Genomic DNA, 26,759 nt, shown 5'->3' with positions numbered 1-26,759 from the left:
TTTCTTTTAGAAACAACCTTACGTAGGATGGGAGGGCCACTTACCTAAAAATATCTCCAGGAAATATATTTTGGCATAACTTTACTAAAAATGCAAATGTCGCTATTTCGTGATATAAATTTTGTCGTAAATTATGTCGTAAATACCGCATCAAAAATCTGGCAACATGTAATAATTTTTTAGACAGAACTGTTGTTTTCTAAAGATCACTGGATCCCATATCGTGGATCACACACGTATGCAAAAACTTCCAATGCGGATTATTTCCTATGAGAAGCCGTGTGATTTGAAAACAGATGGAAAGGAAAAATACAAAGACGGCCAGTGACTTTAAACTGGCGCTTCATTGAAAACACGCGAATTTCTAAAGAACATTTTATAGGAAACTAAGATGAGAAAAACAAAGAAAACAAACACCACCCCTACCGTGAACCGCTATCAACACGCGTACAAAGCACATGTGTTTGTAATCCTATTTTCCTAACATATGTGTGTAAGATTTCGCGCTTTCAATGACGTGTCAGTTGCGAGTTGGCCCTCACCCTTGTGCTTCTGCTGTCCATCCTTGTGACATTCCACAGCTTTTCACAATCAACGTAAATCAGGGGTGCTATCTAGGAAAACTGCAGATAAATACATGGATGAATGCGCAGTGCACGAAGTCAGTGCGCAGTCTGAAACAGCCTGCACCATCCATGAGTAAGATAATTTTACCTTCTTGGAAGATTAGCTCACCTCCCTTTGTGACACATGGGACGTTATAACGTAAAGCTATTCCAACCTTCCTATTCCAATTCTACGTGCAATCAGCCCTCCGCGATTGGTCCAAAACTTTTTTGGACCACTCCCACTTCACCTGTCTGTCACGCGACGTCACGAAAACCGCGATAGCTCCCCATCTGATATGTCGTCTAAACACTGATTATGCATGATTTGACCGTAAAAGGAAAAAAAAATGTTGTTTCCGATTAGACGCTTTTTCGCCATTAGCCCCCGGCTATTGGTCAAAATTTATCGGGCTGCACCCACTTCACCTGCCTGTCACGCAACGTCACACAACCGCAAAAACACATCGTGTCAAAGTGACATGTACGCGATAAAGATGCATTATTATGCCGAACAAAATGGAATTTTCTTCTGAATAGCTTTAGGCTGCCCTGTTCCGAAAAAAATAAAAGATGGCTGCCGCCGATCGCTCAGGCGCTGGGTACTTGCACCTGCCGGAGAGCATGGGTTTATTTGCATCTGATAAAATTGCTTGCGTGGCCGTGTAACGTTTTCGAGCACTTTCGGCACGTTTGCGACCTCATTCTTCCAACTCTTCTTTGCTGAGGATCCTTTTAGCGTCATTCTTAAGCTTCTGTTGCATGCCACCGCAATTGTCGGCGAGCGACCGCAAGCTAAATAAGGGAAATTTAGCGGACCATCGCAGACGCCGGCACCGCCATCTTCATCTGGTTATAGACTTTCAGTGCAGTGGCTAGGCCCCATCGAATCCCTCTCCACTTGAGCGTGGCCCTCGCCTCTTGTCAGCCAATTAGATAAGACAAGCCGCGCAGTGTAGGCAATGTTATTCGTTTTTGAAGCAAACAAAAGTGACCTCCTATAAATGAGGAGAGCGTTTGATTGCTCTGTTCAGACAATCCTGCGGGCGACCGCCCGGTGCTTTCGTCAGCGGTTCCGCATATTTGACGTCAGGAGATTGGAATAAAAACATATTGGAATAGTTTGACACTATACGGCCCCAGCATGCCCATTTGCCAGCCTTGGATACTTTCTTCGCCACTTCAAGCGAGAGTGAGACTGTAAAACTGTATGAGTGAACATTTATGTTTAAATACTGAATAAATTGCGAACATAGTCTCATGAACAGCACATTACCGTAAAGCATAGCTAATTTTACTTCAGAGCATATAAGCACTATACTACACAGAGGAATACAGAGCTTGTTCTGTGATTGCGATGCTACCTTCGAGGCAAACTCCATTATTTCGGCACCACACCAGCTACGTTTACTTATAGACTGTGAACAGAACTTTCATGGCATTTGCAATTACCACAGCATTATTATACATTCGATGAAGCCAGGCCAGGCAAAGCCCATTAGAAACCTAAAGAGGGCTCAAAAATTATTCTCATGAGATGAAGTACGTAGCAATTTGCAAAAGGAGTTGGTCGCTGGGCGACCTAACTTCACAACAAGAAAACGTAATCACTCGCAATTTATTGTTATCCGTTTATTTTTTGTGGCTCCGTACGTCTCACGCACCCTCAAGATTACACTAATTTCATCTTTATTTGCACCAATATGCGAAATATAAGCTCCGAAATAAACAAGGGAGGGTATTTTGCACCAAAACAGGGACTCACCAGGAATGTGTAAAGTGTCCCCGACAGTCCGATAAATATGTTGCACCAAAAAAGTGGCGTCTTGAAAACTGTAAATTGAGAATCACAGACGCCAAAATTTGGATGTTGGGCACTATGCAATGCCATGTGCAATTTTCATGTTGTGACGTCCAGTTTCTTAATTTCATATAGGGTCGAAATTTTATTTATTTTTCATGAGATGTATCTCTGGTAATTCATCTACTTATACTTTAGAACTTTTCTTCATACATTATTTCTTTTTTCACATAGGACTTCAACTTGAGCACTATTCGCGATATTCTTAGCCATCACTATTTTTTGTAAAACAATCTCAATGCGTTCTCTTGACGCTTTCCTAGTGGGCCTTAAAAAGTTGAACAGTTAGACCCACAGTTTTTTGAGACACCGTAAAATGTAGCCGTTGAAATTCTGCTGTACACCATGGACTGTATGAAATGGCAAGTGCACTTTGATTATTGATAATATTTACAAAATTTTGGCACACCGGGAATCCCGAACGAAATAACTTCGACCGGATGTAGCGCTGTAACTATACTCTAGTGCTGCTAGCTCTTGCCTAATGAAAGACTGCAAAATTTGTGCTTTGGTCGACTGGGCAACATAATTTTAGGTAACAGCTGCAGCAAAGACTAAAGAGCTTCTGTTAGGTTGCATACTTTTCGGCTTCGACATCTGGGCTGTTTTAACAATGTTTCAAATTCGTACTTGCTCTGTAGTGCGTGAAGACTTGATGACTCTTAAACTAATATGAAGTTTACCTTGATAATCGCCACATGTGCTTTTTATTTATCAGCGTTTAGACAGAGTAGTATTACTTGTTCTGTTTTCAGTCCTACAAAAAACACTCTCCATTTCAGATCTACTTTCGGCGGACGGTTTACTAGCAGTCTGATCTTTACCTTTTCAAACACTCCCGTTGCAAACCTCATTATTCATTGCCGCGAGGTATAGTGCAACACTCGTCATTGCTGTAGCCGAGTTTGCGCACAGAAAGCTGATAGAACGCGAAAAGGGATTATGAGGTTCGTGTGTGCTCCCCAATTGCCCAACTATTACTGCCAGAGCAAAAAGAAACGTCGTGAAAAGGGTATACGTGTGTGCGTTTGCTACAGTGAGTGAATAAAAATGTTCCTTGCATCACAGGTGCTTACTAGTTCAAACTGGGCTAAGCCATAGCTTTCCAGCATAGCATAGAGATCACTATGATGAACGTTAGCGCCAGTAAACGTCTCTCTCTCTCTCTCTCTCTGTATATATATATATATATATATATATATATATATATATATATATATATATATATATATATATATATATATAGTGTGGCCCAGCTTCCAAAAGGTCGAAACTAAGAGTCGAGTTGCGTACTTTCTGCATTTGCAATCTTTTTTATACTTTTGCTACATATACTAAAGAAAGCAAATTATTACGTTCTGTCATGTTTTAGTGCAATAGAACTTATATAGAACCCCAATCGCATTTCAGCCACGGCGTCGCCGCGAGGTTCCGTATATAGTCCAAGCGTGACAATACCATCGCCACGTGCCCTGCGCTGTATCTGCGAGTGTAGGCATCTGAGAGGCGCCGATGATCGCGGCTTGACCTCACCGGCGCGAAGGATACGAAAGCGGACAAAAAGCGCGCCTTCTCTCGTCGTGCGTGAGGCACCCGACGTTTCGAGGCACCAGGGGGAGGGAAAAGAGGGGCGGGGGCATTCAACTGTGGCTGCAACTGCACATGTGGCAGCTTTTGAGAGCGATCTGCGTTGGGGGCAGAGTTTACGTGCGTCGATGGCTCGTAGCTTGGTGCATGCTGTGTGTACTCGGTACTCAATTTTCGTTGAACCCCCGATAGACAGCGCGATTATCTCTTCGCTCTCTGCTGCTGCCACGTTTCCTTATGACAGCGTTTTGACAGCGAGTTTCCGCGGTCATCGAGACAGTGGTGCTCCTGTTTGCTCTTGCGTGCTCGCGACATGATGCTTGTTAACTTACTTAGTGTGCCTATGTTGGCACGTTTATACGGCCGATAAAACTGCTATCCTTCTTTTGTATAGCCGTCCACTAACTTGTTATCGTAATCGATCCTTCGCCTTTCGAGTGAAACTTTTGGTGGTGGTGGTAACAACTTTATTAACAATCCGGCAAATTCGTGGCCTGGGCCTAGGCCGCCCCCGAGGAGGTCCGGAGATCCTGTCTCCTCGCCGCCTCACGGGCTTGCTGGATGGCCCATAGTTGATCTTCGAGGTTTGAGCTGCGCAACGCGGCCGTCCATCGCGCCGCAGCTTCATCTGGGGAAACTGCATTTTCTTCGCATATAACGTCACATTCCCAGAGAATGTGTCTAAGAGTTGCGTGAGCCCTGCTGCATAGCTCGCAGTTATCATCTGAGTAGACGTCCGGATATATCCTCCTGAGATGGACGGGGTTGGGGAAGGTCTTTGTTTGTAGCTGCCGCCAGTCTACCGCTTGGGCCCTGTCGAGTTTGGGGTTAGGGGGCGGATAAACCCGCCTTGAGTTTTGATAAAATTTTGTAATGTCACAGTATCTGGTCATTCTGTCCCTCTCTGTCCATGCCTCCGTTGGATTTCCAACCCCAAGAGAGGATCCTTCTTCGCGGGCGCGGAACGTGAGACCTCGCGCTACGCGGTGGACCTCCTCGTTGAGGTTGGGTACGGGGGTGTCGGGGGACATGTGAGCCGGGAACCATATAATGTGTCGTTCCTCCGTCTCCTCGGAGGTGACATAGTTCGCGTTAGCTTTGAGTATAGCCTCAGCCTTCGGCGAAATTCTGCCTTGTGCATAGTTTCTGACCGCCGTCTGCGAGTCACTGATTACGTATCTACAACTGGGGTTAACGATGGCTAGGGCTATCGCCACCTCTTCCGCTACCTCGGGGTTTTTTACACGTATGCTACAACAACTGACCAATTGTTTCTCGGTATTGAGGACGGCCACTGCAAAAGCACGTCGATCCTCGTATTCTGCCGCGTCTACGAACAGCGCTTCCTTGTCCCTACCGAAGGCTTTGAGTAAAGCCTTGGCTCTACTCTCTCTTCGACCCTGATTGAATTCGGGGCTCATGTTCTTGGGTATATTAGCCACCTGCAGCTTTTCCCTGATCGCGCTTGGAAGGGATGTCTTGTCGCCGTGCTGCTTGTGATAACTTATCCCAAGTTTGTCCAGGATACTCCTGCCCGTTCGTGTCTTCGATAGTCTTTCGAGTTGCGAAATTTGGTGTGCTTCAATTAACTCTTCAAGCGTGTTGTGGACGCCCAGCTGTAGCAGCAGTTCCGTGCTGGTGCTGTCTGGAAGGCCCAGTGCCATCTTGTATGCTCTTCTAATGAGGGTGTTCAATTTGGCATATTCGGCCGCGTACCAGTTGTGGTAGGCGGCCACATAGGTAATGTGGCTAATAACGAAGGAGTGTATGACTCTGACGACGTTGGCCTCCCTCATACCCTGATGTCTGTTGGTGATTCTTCTGATAAGCCTCATCGTGTTCGTGATCTTAGTCTCCAAATTCCTGACCGTTTCTCCGTTGTTGCCGTTCGATTCTATGATGAATCCGAGCACCTTAATCTGCTTCACCCTGGGTATTTCTTGTCCGTCTTTGGTGCGTATGCAAATTTCTTCGTATGCAGCATGCTGGATGTAAGCCTTGGGGGGTCTTCCCCTAAGCGTCGGGCGGTAGAGGAGGAGTTCCGATTTTTCTGGCGAGATGACGAGACCAGTTCCGACGAGGTACTCCTCCACCACCTCGACCGCGGTCTGTAATCGCTGTTCGATTTCTCCGTCGCTTCCCTCGGACACCCAGATCGTAACGTCGTCCGCGTATATTGTGTGATGCACTCCCTCGATGGCGTTGAGGCGCTCGGGGAGGCCGATCATAATGAGATTAAAGAGCATCGGCGAGATGACCGAGCCTTGCGGGGTGCCGACGCTGCCTATGTTCCTGTCTTCGGATGCGAGTTTGCCCAGCGTTAAGGAGACTTTCCTGTTTGTGAGGAAATCCTTAACATAGCTGTACGCACGGTTTCCTAGATTGAGTGCGGCAATGCTGCGTAGTATGGCTGCGTGAGCTGCATTATCGAAGGCTTTCTTGAGGTCTAATCCTAGAATGGCCCTGGTACCTCTTGTCTTGTTGTCGAGTATCTGGTGCTTGATTTGCAACATTGCATCCTGCGTGGAGAGATGAGCTCGAAATCCGAGCATGGTGTCTGGATACGCTTCCACGTCGTCCAAGTGTGCGTTGATACGGGTAAGGAAGGCGTGCTCCATCAACTTGCCGACGCACGACGTAAGGGATATTGGTCGAAGATTGGCCAGATCTGGGGGTTTCCCTGGTTTGGGGATGAGCACCATTTTTGCTCTTTTCCACTGGTCAGGGATGCATCCTCGGGTCCAGCAATCGTTGATGTACTTGGTCAGTTCGGAGATGGTCTCGTTGTCCAAGTTACGAAGGGTCTTATTAGTTACGCCGTCCGGTCCCGGGGCCGACTTGCTGTTGAGCTTTTGTAAAGCGGCCCGGATTTCCGCCTCGCCAAAGTCTCTGTCCAGAGAGAAATTGGGATTTCCCGTGTATTCGCCGTGTTGAATAGTCGGGCTGTGCGGGGCGTATCCGTCGCAGAGGTCGGAAAGTATTTCTTCCTCGTCCTTGGTGTGTGTGTGTACTAGCTTGCGGATGGTTTCCCGATGTGTTGCCTTGGTCTTGGTCGGGTCTAGCAGGTGTCGGAGCAGGCGCCATGTGTGACCGGTGCCAATCCGTCCGTCCATCTCGTTGCAGATCTCATTCCATTGTTGTTTACTAAGAGTTTTGCAGTGTTCTTCTATTTGTTTGTTGAGTAACGCTATGCGTTTCCTCAACTTCCTATTGTGTCTTTGTTTCTGCCACCTGGCTTGAAGCGATCGTTTGGCCTCCCACATGTGCACCAGGCGACTGTCGATCTTCTCGACGGGAAGTTCTGGCGTCACGGTCTTTGTAACTTCATTGACGTCAGCCATCACTTGTTCGGCCCATTGTTGAATGTCTGTGATGGGCGCGTGCGTCATTCCGGCTCGATTCTTGCGGAACTGGTCCCAGTCCGTCCATTTGAAGGTTTTGTTGGGTTCGACCATTAAATTCTCCGATAATTTCGTTTCGAGAATTCTGTGGTCACTACCAAGGTCTTCGAACGTGTTATTCCAACTTGCTCCTCTTGCGTTCTTCACTAATGTTAGATCGGGCGTGGTGTCTCTTGTCAGCCCTGTTCCCATTCTGGTGGGGGAGCTGGGGTCGGTGATGAGCGTCAGGCCTGTTTCCTGTATATCCTGCCATAAAGCCTTGCCTTTGGCTCTTGTATAGGCATAGCCCCACGCTCCGTGCGGGGCGTTAAAATCTCCCCCGATTAGTAGGGGATGGGAGCCCGCGATGTCGGTGGCCCTCCTAAAAAGGGTTAGAAAGCGCTGTCGTATGTGCGCTGGCTTGCTGTATAGATTGAGGATAAACGTGCTGCTTTGGCTTTTGCTTTTAGGTATAATTTCTACGAATACTTGTTCAATCTGCGCTACCTTAAGGTCGTGACGAACGACCACTAAGCCTTTCCTGACCAAAGTAGTTACCGCTTGGTTCTCCCCGGATGGGGGACCGATGGCTTGGTAACCGGGTAGTTTAGCTAATTCGTGTGTCTCTTGTAGCATTATTACATCGGGTTTCGATTTGTTTTTAAGGTGTTGTTGCAGGACCGCTTTTTTTGCGGTGTAACTCCTGCAATTCCACTGCCATATCGTCAGCGCGCCTCTTTTACCGTGCTTGCCTATTTTGGTCTGGTCGAGGGCTGGAGGTCTGAACGACCCCAGATGCTCCTGTGTTGTTTACGGGGATGTCGTGGAATTGATTAGATGCGACCCCAGTTATGGGGGCCCCTGCGATGGTTACTGGCTGCAGCTTGGCTACTCTAAGACTTAGGTTGGCCACGTTGCTTTCGAATTTGTCAATTCTCGACATTATGGTCGAAACCGCCAGCGTGAGGTTGCCGACGGCTTCCGCTTGTTCTTTCAGTACATTTTGCATTTCTGTTAATTTTTGTCCTAGGTCTGCCAGTTGTGATCCGGTTTGGCTGCTAAAGGCTGGAGCCTTTCTCTTAGGTGGCGGAGGGTTGTCGTCCTCCTCCATGCTATTATTAGGAGTTACCGCAGCTGCACCTGCACTACAAGTACTCAGACGAGGAGATATCTCCTCCCTTCGACTATTCTTCAGTTCCTGGATTTCTTTCGTGAGGTGTGAGATTAATTCTCTCAACTGCGCATTTTCCCGTCTCATTTCTGCTATTTCTTTAGAAGCTGCAGTTTCCTCAGTTCCGCCGCGGCGCGACGAGCCTTTGACCGCGTCTGCCCAGCTCACCTTGTTGGTGGCCTCTTCTACCGCCGGGCCGCCTCCGCTGCGGCGGGAAAGCGACCGCGTACGGCTCCTGGATCTGGTTCGGGCCGGTCCGGGTGTGCGGCTCCGTGATCTGGACTTTCTGGTTCTCGAGCGGGCCCTCGAGCGTGAACGGGGCCTGGTATCCCGGGAAGGGCGTCCAACAGATTCCCTCGTAGCCTCCGATGCTAGAAATTCTTCCTGTTGTCGTTGTCTTTCCCAGCGTCGTCTCTTGACTATATATGGCGTCTTGAAGCGAGCCTTGCAATTCTTATCGGCCGTTAAGTGCTCACCCCCGCAAAGTTGGCAAAGGGGGTTGCACTGGTGGTCGAGACCTGGGTTGGCCGTGCCGCAGCCTCTACAGATGCGGTCCTGCGGATTGGGGCACACGTCCATGCGGTGGCCCAGTCTGCCGCATTGGAAGCACAGGTCAAGTTGTTTTCTGTACAACGCGCACCTGATGAGAGCGCCTCCGTAGCGAACGAAGGAGGGAACTTTCAGTCCGGAAAACAGCACGATGACCGTGGTGGTATTGCTGAGTCGTTTCGCAGCGATTGCCGTAGGATTCTTGGGGGTAACGACCTGGGCGGTGATGTCGCGGGGCGAATCTTCGAGAGGTATACCTCTGATGACTCCTTTGGAAGTTAAGTCGGGTGCCGATTCATATGCGTTGGTCTCATAGGCCTGGCCGTTGACCACGAGGCGCTCGACTCTTTGGTATCTGTCTGCGTTGGCTTCACTGGGGGTACTCACTACGATGATGTTCTGTTGTACGTTGAGGCACACGGTGTCGTCTTCCCTGTGCTCCCCGGGTATGCCAGCAGCTTGGTAGACGCACGAAGCTACTCGGGCCGCTCCTAATTCGCCAATCTTGAGGCCTCCCTTTGGGCGGATGATAATCTTGAAATCGCCCTTCGGTAGATATGGCATGCGGCTGGCCTTGATTAACTGCTGTTTCAGTTTCTGCTCGCGCTTCTTCCTTCCGCCGGTGCCGAGGTGGGCGCCGAAACTGCTCGTATTCGATCTCTCAACGGCTTGCTTTTTCGAGCCGACGGTACTCCAGCCCGTGCCAGCCTCAAATTCTGCTTGGGAAATGTTCTGCCCTTGCACGAGAACCTCCATTTCTTCCGTCGGCGAGCGAGCGTGGGCGCGCGCCACGTGTACTTCTTGCGGGGGCGCCTATAGGCCTAGGCTCGCGGCAGCCACCACCGCGGCTGCCGGTGTGGCAGACGAAAATTTGGCGTAGAAGTTCGAAAAATGGGATTCCCACCTTGAAGTTGGTATCGGCAGAATCTTGGTAACTTGCTGCGTGAGATGGTAGCAAAAACTCGGTGATTTTCGGTGACTTCCCTGCGAAATCATTGAACGAAGACGGAGCCGACGTGAAGTGCATCTGCCTTCTTCGGCCACCTCTTCTTCCTGAAACTTTTGAGATGCTTCTTTTTTTAAGTTGCACATAAAATTCTCAAAAACGTCAAAAATTATTTCAGCTTCCATTCCAAATACTAATGATGAGAAACAAAATTAATATTTGGCAGTACCTGTTGCGACTAATGAGTATTGAAGTAGAAAGTTATAACCTAAAGGCCCCGAAAATTAGGCAATTTGTAGAAGAAAAGGTAACTAGTCAGAGGATGGACTTCATGATTGTTGCAATGTAATTAACACAAATGGCTACGTTTAAAAAGCTTTTATGGATGAAGGGCTGTGCTTCTCTGCATAGGGATAACTTTAATGATAATTAAGATATCGATTTGAATATTCAAACCCAGGTCAATAAAGAAATGCGTCAAAGTGCAACAAGAGAATGGCGTTAAATCATTGGCATTTAACCTATAAAATTGGTACAAGAGTACATTTGCTTGCCCTAACTAGTCACAGGATACCTAGATCATGTGAACGAAGTTGGCAGGAGAATGAGAATTGGTTTGTAATCCATACGGCAAGCAATAACTGGTTCATCAGCGCTGAACATACCATGATCATCATTACCAAAACTAACCGTGATTGCTTTTTACCGGTATTAACATAGTGTACTGAACACTGAAGGCTAACAAAAAGCAAAGAGGGGGCTTATTAAAGAAACGCTGAGATCTCTATGTGTATCCTCAAAGAAACTTGAAATGAAGTTTATGACCACATTATTGCAAGAACGAAAAATGATAGGCGATACGTTAAGATATGTTGAGGAAAACACTAGTTTATTTAGAGAACAAACCAAAGCAACTCATAATCTAGCTGAAGTGAACCGGAAAATAAAGAGTTGAGCTAGCTATGCAGCATGAAGGGCAGCTAACCGGTGGTCTATTAGAGTCACAGAATTCGTACTAAGCGAAAATTATTGACCGTAGTCAATAATTATAGAGAACTATGTGGTGTGATGAGATTAAGATATATGCAGTCGTAAGACGGTGTCAGCAAGAGCTAGACAAGGTTAACGGGAAACCGATGGCACATGGCTTCGTCCTCCAGGAGTGGACATAAAATAGGTTGATTACGTATACCTTCTACAATGATTGCAGTTAAGTGCCTCTCTTGTAGTCCACAATACAGGTCGTCACCTGCCACTCTCGTATTATGTAACGCATAACTATTTTGGGAAATTAAAAAGCTTAATGTTGCCAAATTCATTACAACGGCGAGTGATTTATTAGCGTCAAGATGAATCCACAGCTATGTTGTCTTTATTGCGAAGTCACCTTTTCTTCTCTTTTTCATGGACGTCTACATATGAACATTCGCATAAAACGCACACTAACATGACATGTTTTTCGTGATTGTTCTTCTAAAACGGACATTTTGCTTCAAGTACACGTCAAGTACGCATCTATGGGGCTGGATTATGTTACCAAGCGGTATATGATATATTTTAAAGCGCAGGAAAATACGTAAAACAGACTTACCCGTTACAAGCGTGAGCGATGCGGCAAAAATGGAGATCGCCCCAACGCTTTGCTGAGTAAAAGAAGAAGTGTATTGTTCTGTTTAAGTTTTCACTTGTTTATACAGTATATAGGATGTCCAAGTTACCGCATTATTTTGGTAGCTGGACATAAAAAGCAATCAAATATGTTCAGTTGATACCGCAGTCTACATCGTAATGCCCACAGGAGATCACAATAGATAAACTATGAGCTTCGTAAGAATCACAGTTGCAAAAAAGGTGACCAAACAAATCATGTTGACCCTCTTTCCAGTCCGCGGCGCACTCTCAACATAAACATGAGCTCAATCAAGCATTAGATCACGCACTTACATGTAATATGATTGCAGATATACGCCACAATAAACGAAATAAACTTTTATATTATTCATAGAAAACTAAGAACGTTGTCGTTGCCTCATTTATCATTATCGCGTTCGCCACTATGCCACAATAAATCCTCAGGAAAACCTTTGTTTTGTTCCATAAAATATTGCTACGGAACAGCCGCCACAGTGTGGCTGCACTGAGGAGGAGGAAGACTACGTGAGCCCGCTTGATATAGCGTCGCCATTTTGGCCTTCCGTTACCGTCCCTGCAAATAAAGTGTATATAGCATTGGGCTTCGGCTACACGTAACAATATCACGCAAACATTGAAACGCTTTGCACAGGAAGCCTAATGGCCATACCAGGTCGATGCTCTGTTTATGCTCGCAGAACTAAATTCTAGAATATGTACGTGTTCAGCCTCTACACTGTTGTACCGGATAACTGAATTGCTCAGTTGCACCATTCTAAATTAACATTTGCAGAAGGGCACTTCTGAAATAACTTGGAAATAATTTCCTGGAACTGCAAACGACAAGAAAGAAGTTTTTGCGTTAAGAAAAAAAAAAGAATGCCAAGCAAGCGGGCAAGAGAGAGAGAGAGGAATATAGGAAAGCAGGAATGTTAATCAGTCAAGAGTGAAGCCAATGAAAGTATAGGGATAATTATTTCTGTTTGTTGAAATGTTGAAAAGAATGAAGAAAACGGGAAACGAAAGCGTACAAAAACTTACCTTGACACCTGTGGGCACATAACCACATTCTTAGTGTTACATGTGTGATGCGCTACCAACTGTGCTACAGCGACGGCTGTCAATCCATCCACTAAATTGGGTATTTATGGGCACTAGATCTAGCCTGGGAGTCTAATCCTGTGCTACTCATTGTCCGGGGTGTGGGTGTGAAACGTCTTCTTAATTTTTTTGCTTGAAGGCGTCATGTAACACGTCAAATGAGAGCAGGTTACTGGCTAATAAACACTCGTATTCTACTTACTGGCGCCAAATTCGCCATGTTTGGCCCCGAGCAGGCAATGAAGAAAAAAAAAAGAAAAGGGGAAATTAGCTGCGGCTGTAGTTGAGAGGTATAAAATAATTAAAAATAGAAGAGGAAATTGAAGTGGATTAAAAGATTATTTGTCACTATTGGTAACCGAACCGGCAACCTTCGCATTACGTAAACCAGCTGCCATAGGTTTTGGGAGATCACCTTTGACAACACAAGGGGAGCACACTTGCAGTAATTAGTTCGCCGAAGTTAAACTATCGAACAAAATGCCAGCAATAAAAATTTCACATATGATTGCGATACTCCTTGATGGAAATTTTGAGCGCAGCTGCTCAGATGTTTTGAATTCATTATATATAATGGCAAAGAACTTTATGCTGATGGGCAAGGTAGCCTCGGGGGCGTCGCTGAGCCTCTGCTTGGGCAGCTAGTTTAGCAGTGGCGGTAGACGAATCATATCCACCGGTTGCACCACTCATTTTTCGGAAGGAAATCATGAGCCAGAGCAGAACACGTGGCTCGCGCGGAGCGCATGCTCTGGTGTTGGTGACGCCACCAGCAAAGCAGCGCATGCGCAGTGGGTCCGAAACCCACGCCAGCACTCTGGGGCCGCATGCCTATTTATGTCTGCACGCCGCTTTCCTCATGGCGTTTTTCGCCATTCCCTCCTCCGGTATCCTCCTTCTGTTGGCACTGCACCTTCTTCTCCGCTTTTCTCCTCGCGGTTTTAATTGCACCCTGCCCCCCCCCCCCCTGCGCTCCACGTTTTTTCATCTTTCGCTGTTCTCCCCGTAGGAACGAGTGCCCAAGAGCTGCACTATAGAATTAAAAGTGTACCTTCGACTAAACGCCATACAGGGCCTTCCCGTTAGAAGGGGATCATGTAAAAGCGATCAACAATGCATTCTTATTACACTTTCGTTACCGCAGAACTAGCTCCTCACCTGATCCATCCACCACAACCACTAATGCAAGTGAGCTCTTTAAACACTTCTTACATATTTTGAATTGTTAAAAGCAGCTTTATTGCACATATTGTCCCATAACTGAATTCGCGTATGCCTGTCGACAGCTCCAGCCATAATGTATTACTCGTTTAGTAATACCAACAGAGTTTGAGTGAATCTGTATGTAGGGTGTTCCAACGCACCCACTAATATTAGTTAACATAAGAAGCCAACAAACACTGACACCAAGGACAACATATGGGAAATTACTTGTGCTCAATAAATGAAATACAGTAACGATAAACTAATGGAAATTAAAGTGGATGAAAGAACAACTTGACGCAGGTGATGAACGATCCCACTACCTTCGCATTTCGCGTGCGATGTTCTACCAATTCAGCTACCACGGCGCCATTTCCCCGCCCACTTGCTTGGGTACTTATCTTTCCTTGTAGAATCCTGGGAGTGTTAGCCACCGCCACCACTGACAGACCTTGGCGGCGGACATAGAACATCCTTTCTGCCGCATGCGTCACGAGAACGTGATCTTTTGGGAAAAGCAACCGGTCAATAAACCCACACATGCTACCTGAAGGCATCAATGTTGCCGGCTTCGAGACTCTCGATATGTAATATATAGATCGATCGTTCCCCACCTGCGGCAAGTTGTTTTTTCATCCACTTTCATTTCTATTGGCTTATCGTTTCTTTATTTGATTTATTGAGCACGAGTAATGTCCCCTGTGTTGTCCATGGTGTCAACGTTTGTTGGCTTCTTATGATATGACTAATAAAACTCGGGCCCTTCGATTAACCCCCTTTATTCTCGTTTAATACATAGCGAGGGTCTCGGATCCCGACACATTGATGCCTTCAGGTAGCATTTGTGGGTTCATTAAATGGTTGCCTTCTCCCAAAACGATCACGTTCTCATGGCGCCTGTGGCAGAAAGGATGTTCCACGTCCGCCGCTAAGGTCTGTGAATGGTGGCGCTGGCTAACACTCCCACGGTTATGCAAGGAAATATAAATACCCAAGAAAATGGGCGGGGAAATGGCGCCGCGGTTGCAAGATTGGTAGATCATCGCACGGGAAATGCGAAGGTTGTGGGATTGTTCACCACCTGCGGCAAGTTGTTTTCTCATCCACTTTCATTTCCATTAGTTTATCGTTTTTTTATTTCATTTATTGAGCACAAGTAACTACGGCTATGCTGTCTTTGGCGTCAGTGTTTGTTGGCTTCTTATGATATGACTATTAAAAATCGGGTCCCTTAGTTAACCTCCTTTCTTCTAATATTAATTAACGAGTGATGCCTTTTCGAATCATTCTGCTTGATTTCACATTATTTTCAACTATTTTTATATGTAGTAAATGTGTAAATATAAAAGATGCATGTCATCATACGTCTACTCTTTCGATCTTTGCTCTGTGCCCCAACTTTAGGGAGAAATAGATAATTTTTTCTCGTTTATACCACATGTCGTAAATCCAGCCACAATATTCTAGAAAAACCTACCACATTGTTTCAATGTCTTATTCTTAAATGACAATGCTATTTCAAAGCAATCGTCTAAAGCACGCCAGAGTCCGCACTTCACATTTGCGACAATTTCGATCATTGTTTTTACCACCGCACTCAACCTAGACGTTTTTAACTCGTTTAGTAGATGAAAGATGAAGTCACCGTATTCACACAGACGCGGATATGCATTTTTGTGCCCCCACATTTATGCTCATATGTTCTTACGAAAGATTTAGCGCTAAGAGAGATTTCACACTCTTTCATTTAAAACACCTAAAAAGGTGTTTAGAAGTGTTCAAGACACTTTGAATTTCAATAGTTGTTTTCTTACCGTAAAGAAAATGTAGATCGCACATGCCGTCAGTGAAATGGTGGCGTTGAAACGCAGACGAATGTACTGTGCATTGGAGAGAAGGGAAACGTTACATATTTATTCGTGCTGTCAACTTAAATAGAAGACTCATAGTCACTAGTTGCCTTCTCTACTCATGTGATGCTTTTCTGGAAAATGTTTTATGCTGCTTTCACTTCATCACAATTATTACATACGAGGAACCTAATGTATCACGTACTCGTGTTATCTTTAAGACAATCGATAGTGGCTTTTACAATACACTACTCGTATTGTTATTTCTATATTGCCCAACCTGGAACTGCTCAGTTTGATAGTATGTTTGCGCAAGACTTGCTGCCTCTTAGTAATGCTAAGACTACCATAAGTTCCAAGATATGCATCCTGAACCTCCCACAACGCAAGCCATGTCTGTAAATCTTTGTTTTACAAAAACATCTGTTTTAATTTTCTGTAATACAGAACACAACACCTATAACCCCTGCCTGTTTCTTGGCAAGATTTGACAAACGTTGTTTCAGAAATGACACTAGTAGCCGCAATAAATGTAAGGAGGTCGGGGAGTCAGGCTTACGGCTGTATGTGTGAAAAGAATGCCATAAATTTAGGTCACAATTCTCTGGCGGGGGTGCAGCTTCGAGGACATCGCCCTCACAGTAAATGACGCTTGTTCTCTTGAAAAAGCATCGCTCGACTTTGGCCACAGCAGTTTCCTTGATTTAGGCGGCACAAAAGATAATGCACGCAAAGCCTCGCATTGTAGCGATGACTGCTATAAACAGTATTCATTCTTTGAGAGCACTTTTTCTCAGCTAAATTTTGATTGCGTAATGAACTGGTGGTATTGCAAACATACGTGCATCTATTTTGTGCTAAAGTTGAAGTATTGCATGTCTGCGTTTGTGACTTGTCATACACTTTGCGTTGTCTACCATTTAGTGCCTAGTGTTCATCCGAGATCACTGAGTTTTCGAGCTTGCATTCAAATTCTGCTGATGAGTGCAAAGTTCCAATGCTGCTCAGCCAATCGGAAACTGCAATGCACTCATGTCATCACGCGTGAAACTCGAAGCATGATTTCACCGCTGCTACACGAATGACATTTATTTTCATCCCCATGGCAAGAAGAAAAACATGTGACTCCCATTATTAAACTTTATATACTTCTAGCTTAACATGAGGCCTGAAATTGTCCTACAGAGTGCACGCTACCAAGTTTTGTTGATACACAAATATTCAACCTTGTGTAAACGCGCAGAAGAACATTCCTTAACTTCGACGTATCCGTTAATAAATAATATACGGTGCTTAAGACATTCGACCAGAAAGTGTTCGTATCATTTTGTTGAAACGACGCCAGAAAACCACGTTTCACTGAGAAGTGACACGACGTGAAAACCTTACGGCGATAGGTGGATGAAAAACACTTCTCACGATTTGCAGTGATGGGACAATTCGTGATCGTAAAGTGTGGAGCCAGTTTCTTTCCACAGTTGTTACAGTTCGTGAACGTGCCTCCGAATAATCAAAATACGTTTGTCACTCTTGACGCTATTATTTGAATGGAGACTGCCCCAGCCACTATAAAGTCGGCACACGACATAAACGTAATGATGAGAACAAATGGAAACATCCTTTGTTTATGAACTAAGGTAAAATTTTACTACGCAGCTGAACACTACGTTTAAAGCGGCTGTATTGAAGTAAAGCGGAAAAAACACACAGTAACTACATTTAGTGGGCTCAGCAAGCATTTCTATCCTTACGACAACCAGTGTTGTCTCCTAACAAGACATTTTCTATTCTTCAATTTGGCAGACTTTACGACACAATACGCCAATCTGTTGAATTGCATTGATGGCTAGACGAAATCACTGGAACATGAGGAAGGCGGTGGATGCTTTGCATTTCGCCCAAGTTCATGAAATATTTACAATAAGCATCGTACCCCGTGTATCCTAGTTATCTAAGCCTAGGGACAACAAGGTATTGGATTTACCGCAATGAGCCTTATGGCTCATTGCGGTACAATCACTGAAGCGGTGCAATCACTGAAGCCAGCACTCACAGGAACCTTTATCTTTCGATGGTTGGAAAAGAGCACGTGCCTGCGTACGGCTGCCTCTGTCTGATCTTTCGTCTGGCACGTCGAGCTTTCTCAGCTACCGTGAGCCCTGCAGCCGGAGCAGTCATCGTGACTAAGTTCGTTTTCGGTCGCGAAGACCCCATCGCCACGCAAGGGCCTCGTTGCTGTAGGCGACAGTTTGTCTTCACGGAAAGTCACTGAAATTCGGTGTGCCGGTGAACATCAGTAACATTTGGGCGCGTATTTCCCGGAAATATCGGAGTTTCTTCATGCTATCACAGAACTTCACCCGCCGTGGTTGCTCAGTGGCTATGGTGTTGGGCTGCTGACCACGAGGTCGCGGAATCGAATCCCGGCCACGGCGGCCGCATTTCGATGGGGGCGAAATGCGAAAACACCCATGTGCTTAGATTTAGGTGCACGTTAAAGAGCCCCAGGTGGTAAAAATTTCCGGAGTCCTCCACTACGGCGTGCCTCATAATGAGAAAGTGGTTTTGGCACGTAAAACCCCAAATATTATTATTATTATTCACAGAACTTCGACGTGACGGCGGCTTTCATCACAAATCATTTGCATGGACACTCAAAGCACATTCGCGCCATTGACATTGTCGACATTGCCGTGCTGTCACGGTATCAACGGAGCATAGGCGGCTCGTGCTTGGTGGTTTGCCGACGCCATAGACCCACTGTGTGTTCGGCTGTATTAACGACGAAGCCTTGTGGTCACACACTCAAGCTCCACTAAATTGGTTCTGCTGCAGAGCCAGGGCAGTGTTCTGTTTCCACATGTGGCATAAGCCATGGAGTTTCATACAAAAATTACTAGAGAGAACTCTAGAAGAACTTACTAAAGATTGACCCAGCATGGGAATTATGGGAAGTACATTGATTAGTCTAAACTTCGTCCTTCTGGGTTCAAACGCCTTCGTGACTTTGTATACTCGTCATTTTCAACAACGCACTGCCTAATAAATAATCAAATAAATATTATTAAAATTGTCCAGCGGCATGATTCGACCACAGGACCTCGAACACAGAAGCCTGATATTCAAACCATTACGCAACGGACGCATGCATCGACGAGCGACGTGAATCATCCTTAGGAATTTATGGCGTGCATGCCGGTGCCTTGAGACGCTTGGCGCCTTTCAATTTGGCTACCTCGACAAACTTAGTTGTTCCAATTAGTAGCTATTCTCTGCGTTTGCCGCACCTTCTGAACTTCGAAGAGTATACACTTCTCTGAATATTACAACAATGGAGGCGCATAAAGTGCTATAAACACAGCCAGAAGAACGCCTGAATCCACACGCATGAAGATCAGAGAAATCTATGTATTGCAATTCATTCCCATGATGGGTCAACGACTGCAGTGCCAGTGTTCCCACTCATATAATGTAGGAAGCTTTCTGGCAATGGGCATCGTGTCCGCCAATAATAGCACTCCAGCTGCAGAGCTATGTGCGTACTAGCCTGTAGTGCATACAGTGGTCTGAGCGAAACCGACGGAAAACTTGAAACTTCAAACGACAACCATTTTGCCTAGATTTTCACCAACGAGGCTTGTGAAACGTTGCCTCTTTTCATGTATCAACGAGGTTGAAACTGAAATGCCGCTGGTGGCACTCCTCATCAGCCCAACATTGTGGGATGCCTGGTAGCTGACACTGCGTGCTAGAGTAAAAGAGAGTGACACTGCGTGCTCTTTTGGTAAAATTCGGCGTAAAGGAGCCACAGCATTTGCTATGAATATTTTAGCAGCAGTCGAAATGAGATCGGCTCGGATGCCTGTCAGCTACCACGTAAACGGCTTTAGGTGTCTGCGCAATTTATCGTAGCTGCCAGCAACGCCGCGTAACCTTCTCCAATGGTTGCTTCCATAGCGACTGTGCCTGGTTGTGAAGATTGCACATTTCTGAATGGGCGGAAGAAGTGGAGTTTCACCAGACTGCCACCATAAATTTTGCCTCCACGATCCACAGCTACACGATGACTGCAAGGAGGCTCAGTGCTGACCTCACTGCCACGTGCAGAGCCCGCAGCACGCGGACTGAAACGTGTGTGTCGCCTTCCTTCAGCGAATAGCACGCAGCTAATGCTTATCCTCCCATGTAGCCCTACTCGCATTGCTGCCGAAATGTCACTCACCTGCAGGTGCACTTGCGACACAACACTCATGTTCAGGACTCATCGTATAGCAGTGAAATTGAGGCAGCTCCACAGAGAAACGTGACAGCACCATGGGGTATATTGAATACATGCATTTCTTAAGCAGACGTCATTTTTTTCTGAGGGACACCCGTATGCTTTCATATAATCTTCCTGAAGATCTATTTACAAATCCAGAAATCAGGACTACGGCATGCCTATGCTAATTAGGCTGCTAATTAGGCTGCTAACGCTTGAAGTTTTATTTCCACCAGCGCCCGCAAGCGCGAGAGGCAGCTTCTTCGCCTGCTTCATGTCTACATTCGCCTCAAATTCCGCTATGTAAATTTCGCCGCACAGGTTGGAGTGGAGCAGTGATAGCGTCACACTTATTGCGGCTGAATTCTTACTTTCGTTGTTTCCCATATCGTTAACGAATCTTTGGCGTGAGAGGCGTGTCAGATGAGTCTAATAAAACTGCCCCCTCTTTCGCGTACCCTGCTCCATAAATTCCGCACCTGAAATGCTCAACACTTGAATTTGGTCATAGCAAAGCCAGCTAGTACGACAGACCCGCACTTTAACGAATAGCGGCGCCGTCAGCATCAGATGAAGCTGAGCCTGCCTCTCACAATATCTGTACTGAGGCTGCCAGTTGTGCTGACAGCCTTACTAGCAATACCTGGCGATAACTTTATCATAAACCAAGTGGTAATCTCAGTACCAAGCGCACATGATTCTACGCTAATTGATAGAATAGAGCCTATATAACCAAGCCAAATTACACAAGCAGCGTTCCAAAACTTCGCCACACAACATCAACTCACAATGTCCTGCACATGTACAACAGCACTATGTTCCACAAGCAAACAAGCCACCTTATGCGGATAAAACGGGTCCTCATAACAAGCTGGCTTATTTTAATACGCCCACACCTTCCACTGAGATTCGCGACGTGCTTATGAACATTCGATGCGTTCGCACTTAATCTGCATTTTGTATTTCTTAAGGTATCTCTTCAAGCATTGCAGATACTCACAAACCAAATCAACTACTCCAACAGACGAGACGCTGATAGAAAGCACTAAAGATGGCGACCAATTTGCATGGCTATTTTCGACGTGCTGCTTTCACAAGTGCCGTAGACGAAATCGAGCTATTCTTACCGGGACCTAGCAGAAGTAAGCGTCCTGGACAGAATTTGTGTTAATGTTACCATTCCTCACATTCACCAGACGAAATTAATCGTATTCTTTGCAAATTAAGTCGTCTGGATGAAGATGTAAGTCTGACTTCTAGAGGAAGTTTCCGTTGAGAAAATCTCCGAGTCGATCCTATCGCTGTTCACCAAGCAAATAAAGCCAAAAAGGCATCAAGGTCTCGTAGAACTAGGCTATTTGGCATGTATGTTGTCCGAAAAACACACAGACTTGCATAGAGGTTCCGGCATTTTTTTTTTCAGGACGTATGCAGATGAGCAGATGTTTTTATTAGGACGATGACCTCAAGTAGGAGCCACTCATCGTGGCAACGGGCTCCGTCGCAACGCATTTAAAACAGTGCAGGTGAGGGATACACAATATAGAGTTCACAATTATTCACGTAAGAAAGAAAGCTTTGTAGAAATGTTAAAATTCGGTAGCTTACTAGAGTGACATAGGTCAAATAATTTACGGTTATAAGTGCAACGCGGAAATAATACGAATCTGTATTTCGGTAGAAATCATACTAATTTAATTTCTACTTATGAAATAAAATTTTCTGGAGTTGTCACTGCATTGATGGTTTTCCGAATCGCCGAGCAACATACGTGCATTTTCTGCCATAATTGGTTATCAGATTACCTTTACAGTTTTACTACCCCAGGGTTTTGAATGTGCGCTCCTGAATAGAACATAAAGGGAGATACAAGAAAATCCACGCTGATTCCCGGCATTCAGGTAACATACGCAATAAGGTGACCCTCATGAAAATGAAGCCCATGTTTGCATTCCAGCTATTTCACCTTATTACAAGCTTTTGAGTAACGTAAGAGAGGACTGAAAACATTGCTAAGTGTCCTGACGCCCGTTACCATAAACTAATATCCATCGCGATACACCTAACATTTACATAAACACATAGTACTGGTATCAAAGTTGCAGACGTGCTCCACTGAAGAGTGACTTCGTAAGCGTTCTCTGGCTTTAATTAGCAACAAATGAAAAAAAAGAAAAACACCAAATATACACGTTGAAAATAGGGGGCAACAAGCACTCATGTGGTGACCTTACCTCGAATATGGACGTTATTCGAAGGCGGTACAGCACTGGGACGAACACGTGGGTGGACAATGGTATAAACACCAGTGGCATTACGTAGCACCAGGACGTGTGCCAGCCGTATGCGTAGTAGTGTGCGGGAAAGCCGACGAGTCCCGTCGAAGAAAAGAGCGACGCCACCGATGAGGCCGCCAGAGGAATGGTCTTCAGCAGTCGACTTCCGAGAAACACTTCGGCCGTTGTTGCACGCGTCTCGACTCCTGCGCTAGTCTTCCGACAGGAAAAGTACAACCCCAGGGAGAGGTTGCACGCAATCAAGGCGCCGAAGATGGCGTACTCCAGGAATAGTGCCATGGGTTACTTGGCCTCCTCCTTGCGATGCAAGTTTGGCAGAAAGCTGTGAAATCAACTGTAAATTCTACGTTAGGTACAGTAGAAGTAGCATCTGAACAGCGCTAACACTTTTGAGAAGTGTGTACTACCGTGCTTACGTAAACTGGTGTCACCTAATTACTTTAGGTGTCTGTTAGAGAAGTGTCTTTAATATATGGTCTCCTAAGTGAGTGCGTGAGGAAAATAACACTTTACAAATCGGTAAAAATATGCGGTCTGCTTTTCAGGGTTACTCACTACCATAGCGGTGGTAAACATGCCATAGCGCACGCCTGGGGAGATTGTTTGAACAAGAAAAAGTACAATAGACTAGTACAATGAACATGCGAAGGCCTATTCTTAGCGAAGTGCATGCGAATATTTACCAGAATTGTAGGATCCGTTGTGGCTGCTTAATAAATAATTGACACTTGTGAAATCGGCACCGAAGCGCACAAAAGACGAACAATATCAGAAGGGCAAACAACCAAGGAATAAAGCATCAACTAACTCACCGACTGCCTCATTGATATGCTAAACGCGTACTCTGAGTGCGGTCTATCGGCAACACGATAACGTACAGTCGCAGCCCTTGTTAGTGTATTAGCCACTGTACATGCTGTGCCTACACGAAAACACACACGCACAAAAAAAAGAACATTCGTGCGGTCAAGAATAAAGCACTTTCATGCGAATATTACATCTAGAACATTACCTCCGCATTCCGCGAAAGCGAAAACAGGAAAGATTGGTGCGAGTTCTAATGAGCCTGCACAAAGTGTTTCTTTCTAAGTCTTGTTCAGAAGCGATACCACGATGCGGACAACACAAAAGCACTCTTAATATGCGTGGATACAGGGCCAAACTTTCTGTGCCAGCATGCATTTAGAAACTTTCGCAGCACCTGAGTTCGTGCACGATTTTCAATTGAGTTCCCTCTGACACGTCGTCGTATACCTGTCCATTTTAGGTCGGACAGCTAGGCTGGCTAGTATGACAGGACTCAATCCTGTGGCAAGGGGAGAAAAAACGACACGACTGCGGCACCAGTTTTGCAACACTGTACTGTTTCCAGATGCGTCTGCAAAAAATATCACTCGATCTATCAATTGTTCAAGAAGTAACAGCGTAGAATTTTAATAAAGGAATAAATTGGGCTAGGTGACGGACGTTCATGATTGTATTCAGCTTATTGTTACACTGCCAGAATTGGAATTAATTAGTTTTCCGTAAGTGTAGCAGTAGGCGCAATACAACCATGAAGGACCATCGAGCTACTCAATTTCGCAATGGCTGACATTTTGCGCGTGATTGGAAAAAGCAGTCTAGTTTGAAACTGCCAGATAAAGAGCATCCGTCAAGAGGGTCACGTGTGATTTTTGACAATTCCCACTAAAGCGCGGTTTCTGCGTGACACATTACTAATTTAACATCAATCTCTCCCATACAGCACAGCATTGATGTATCGCTTTATCCCCATATACAAGTTCAAAAATGATGCCGTCCAACTGCGCCAATAGCACTTTCACTCCACTTGTACAGGTCCCTGAGGTTTACTTCTTACCGATGAAACATTTTTTTCTGCGCAGGTAATAAGATTATACGGAATGTGCGCAATGTGCAAGAAAAAAAACTTGAAGCAAATTTTTAAAGTTTAATTATAGTTAATGAAAATAGGCCAGCGTTATCGCAGGCTTGGCACAGTCATGGCAAATAGTTATCTAATTGATATCTGGAGTCATAGATGAGCACTTTCTCAAGCCTTAAAGCAAGTCCAGTCGCAGCAGAAGAACATAGCCTGAGGCGTTCAAATATCCAGGCTTTATCTGTAAACTTAGTGCGGACGGGGGTCTCGCGTCGATATGGGTCGACGTCCACTAATGGTATGATTTATAATGGTTTGACGTATCTTTCTACACCCAGCAAAATTCTTGTCTATCCAACACATATGTTGAAGTCTACGCTAAACGAGGCTTTCGTGAAGCTGCTAAATCAACGTAATGTATACAACTAAACGCCATGCGTGCATTTTTTTTTGTTTAGCCTATGAAACATGTGATTTTACCCAACGTTTCTGTTAATGAACCCTGCAGTTCGCCGCTTTCATGTTATGCAGGGCTCACGTTTGCACCGATTCTTGGGCATGGCGAAGAATGGGCACATATTGAAGGCAACAGACCCAGTGGCCCACGAATACCGCAAACCAAATATTTTAGATATTGAAAAATTAGAAAGAAGGCTGTTCAATATCGACCGTAATTTGTGTTCGATATCGTGCTGAATGTCGAACGTAATAATATGTGCAAATATTTTATATATAATTTATTGTTGTTGTTAATCTAGATGGACAACCTGTTCTTCGTCCGTGAGAAAACAGCTACTCGATGGGACCGAACAGTCCGCCCATTCGCGCTTCTGTTCTCGCTGCCGCTCCTCCATCGGAGCGAACGATACGCGTCCAGCCCATAGCGCGGCCAAAGTACAACAGATAACGTCGCTAGGCAAATGACTACGTCAGGACAGAATCATGGAAAACAACGGATGATGGACTATAAACGCCAAAGGCGTGTTCAACAACTAGACATGGTTCGATAGAAGCACGCATTTGTTTCAGAACCTAGCTGTACAGGGTGTTCAATATTAAGCTTTATGGTTTTCTTAAAGTTAGGCACTGGGGCGCACGCGATGACAATTTGTGCAAATAAGTTATGTGGCCAGGGGGGGGGGGGGGGAGGACAAAGTGAGATGATAATTTTCGCTTTTAGCAACTCAAATTGCTCAAATTGAATCATTTTTGTTGACTTTTTGTTGACTGCAGTAAAGGGGTATGTTTGTACTGAAAATTTAGAGGCAGTCATATTTCTACTCAATAGCAGTTGAAAGAATTCTTCTAGCGGGTCTGTGCTCCCAGATATAGGAATCCAATTTTAAGTTGTTCGCGTGGTTACGCATGCAATAAACGATCGGCGCATAGCTCCTCCCTGTTGTGACGCGTCTGTTGCATGCGGCATTTGGTCTGGTGGTGGTGGTGATAAACTTTATTGAAAGGGGGAAGGGTAAAGAGGGACGTGGCTGAGGGTTAGGGCTCAAGTAAGGCCCTGGGCCTGCTTGGCCTTTTCCGCCCAGTCCACCAGTTCAACTTGTCGGTTGACCTCCCCGGAACTGAGCCGGTCTGTCCAGTCAGTCTCGCTCCTGACGGGGGGATGAGAGAACGGGAGTGAAGTGCATTCCTACATTATGTGTGTGACTGTTCCTGTTTCTGAACACAGCCTACATTTGTCGCTTTCCGTGCCCCCTGTGATTTCGTTAATGTATTTTGGGTGTGGGTATGTGTTTGTCTGAAGTCGCCGAAACGCCACCGCTTGCGTTTTGTCGAGTTGCTTGGCCGGTGGTGGGAGCGCGCGACGCCTCAAGCGATACCGATGGGCTATTTCATAATAAGTCTCGCAGGGTTCCTTGTGTCTCTCCTCTTCATTCACGCCGTCCGCATCCGCGGACGAGGCTCGGCGCGCGAGATATCGAGCCAAACTGTGAGCCGACGCATTGCCGGGAACGGCCGCGTGAGCGGGGGTCCACACGAGAGTTTTCAAGCCGCTTAGGGGGCGTGTGAGGACATGGCAACGGGGCGAACCCGGAAGCGCTGTCGTAACGCGCGATGTAACGATGGCAGCAGGCTTAATGGCGAAATAATGGCGCGTGCGGAGGAGCCGGAGGGCAGTGCGCGTGCGTAAGGGTGACTAGCTACGAGCCAGCCGGGCCCTTGCGTGGGCTACGCAAGTAAAGTGACTACTGATTTCCAAGTATTGCAAGTTTTATTGAAATAACAAGCAACAACTGCACAGCACGTCATGCTGTCATATCATGATTTCGCAAGTCGAGAGCGGAAGGGGAACAGTTATCGTCTTTGTCTTTGCCTCCGCCCCGTCGACAGGCTAAACGCTGCACGCAACAGGCACGTCACATCAGGGAGGAGCCTTGCGCCGATCCTCACTCTTGCACGCGTAATCATGCGAACGACA

At 45.8% G+C, this 26,759-nt stretch overlaps 1 protein-coding gene across 1 annotated transcript in view; it reads right to left on the bottom strand.

Moving 5' to 3' along the window:
- LOC135899745 (sodium-dependent multivitamin transporter-like) overlaps window positions 1-22,759 on the bottom strand; it is a 70,304-nt gene extending 47,545 nt beyond the window's left edge. Inside the window, exons 1-4 of the mRNA XM_070539645.1 lie at window positions 22,381-22,759; window positions 15,850-15,915; window positions 11,691-11,742; window positions 2,371-2,438 (exon numbers count right to left, since the gene is read on the bottom strand). Of these exons, the coding sequence (XP_070395746.1) occupies window positions 2,371-2,438; window positions 11,691-11,742; window positions 15,850-15,915; window positions 22,381-22,722 (528 nt within the window). The 5' untranslated portion in view covers window positions 22,723-22,759. The remainder of the gene's footprint in view (window positions 1-2,370; window positions 2,439-11,690; window positions 11,743-15,849; window positions 15,916-22,380) is intronic.
- Between the last annotated feature and the right edge of the window lie 4,000 nt (window positions 22,760-26,759).

The sequence above is a fragment of the Dermacentor albipictus genome, chromosome 5, assembly GCF_038994185.2.
Source record: "Dermacentor albipictus isolate Rhodes 1998 colony chromosome 5, USDA_Dalb.pri_finalv2, whole genome shotgun sequence".
In the NCBI taxonomy this organism is placed as follows: Eukaryota; Metazoa; Arthropoda; class Arachnida; order Ixodida; family Ixodidae; genus Dermacentor; species Dermacentor albipictus.
This window is presented reverse-complemented; position numbering and strand designations above follow the sequence as displayed.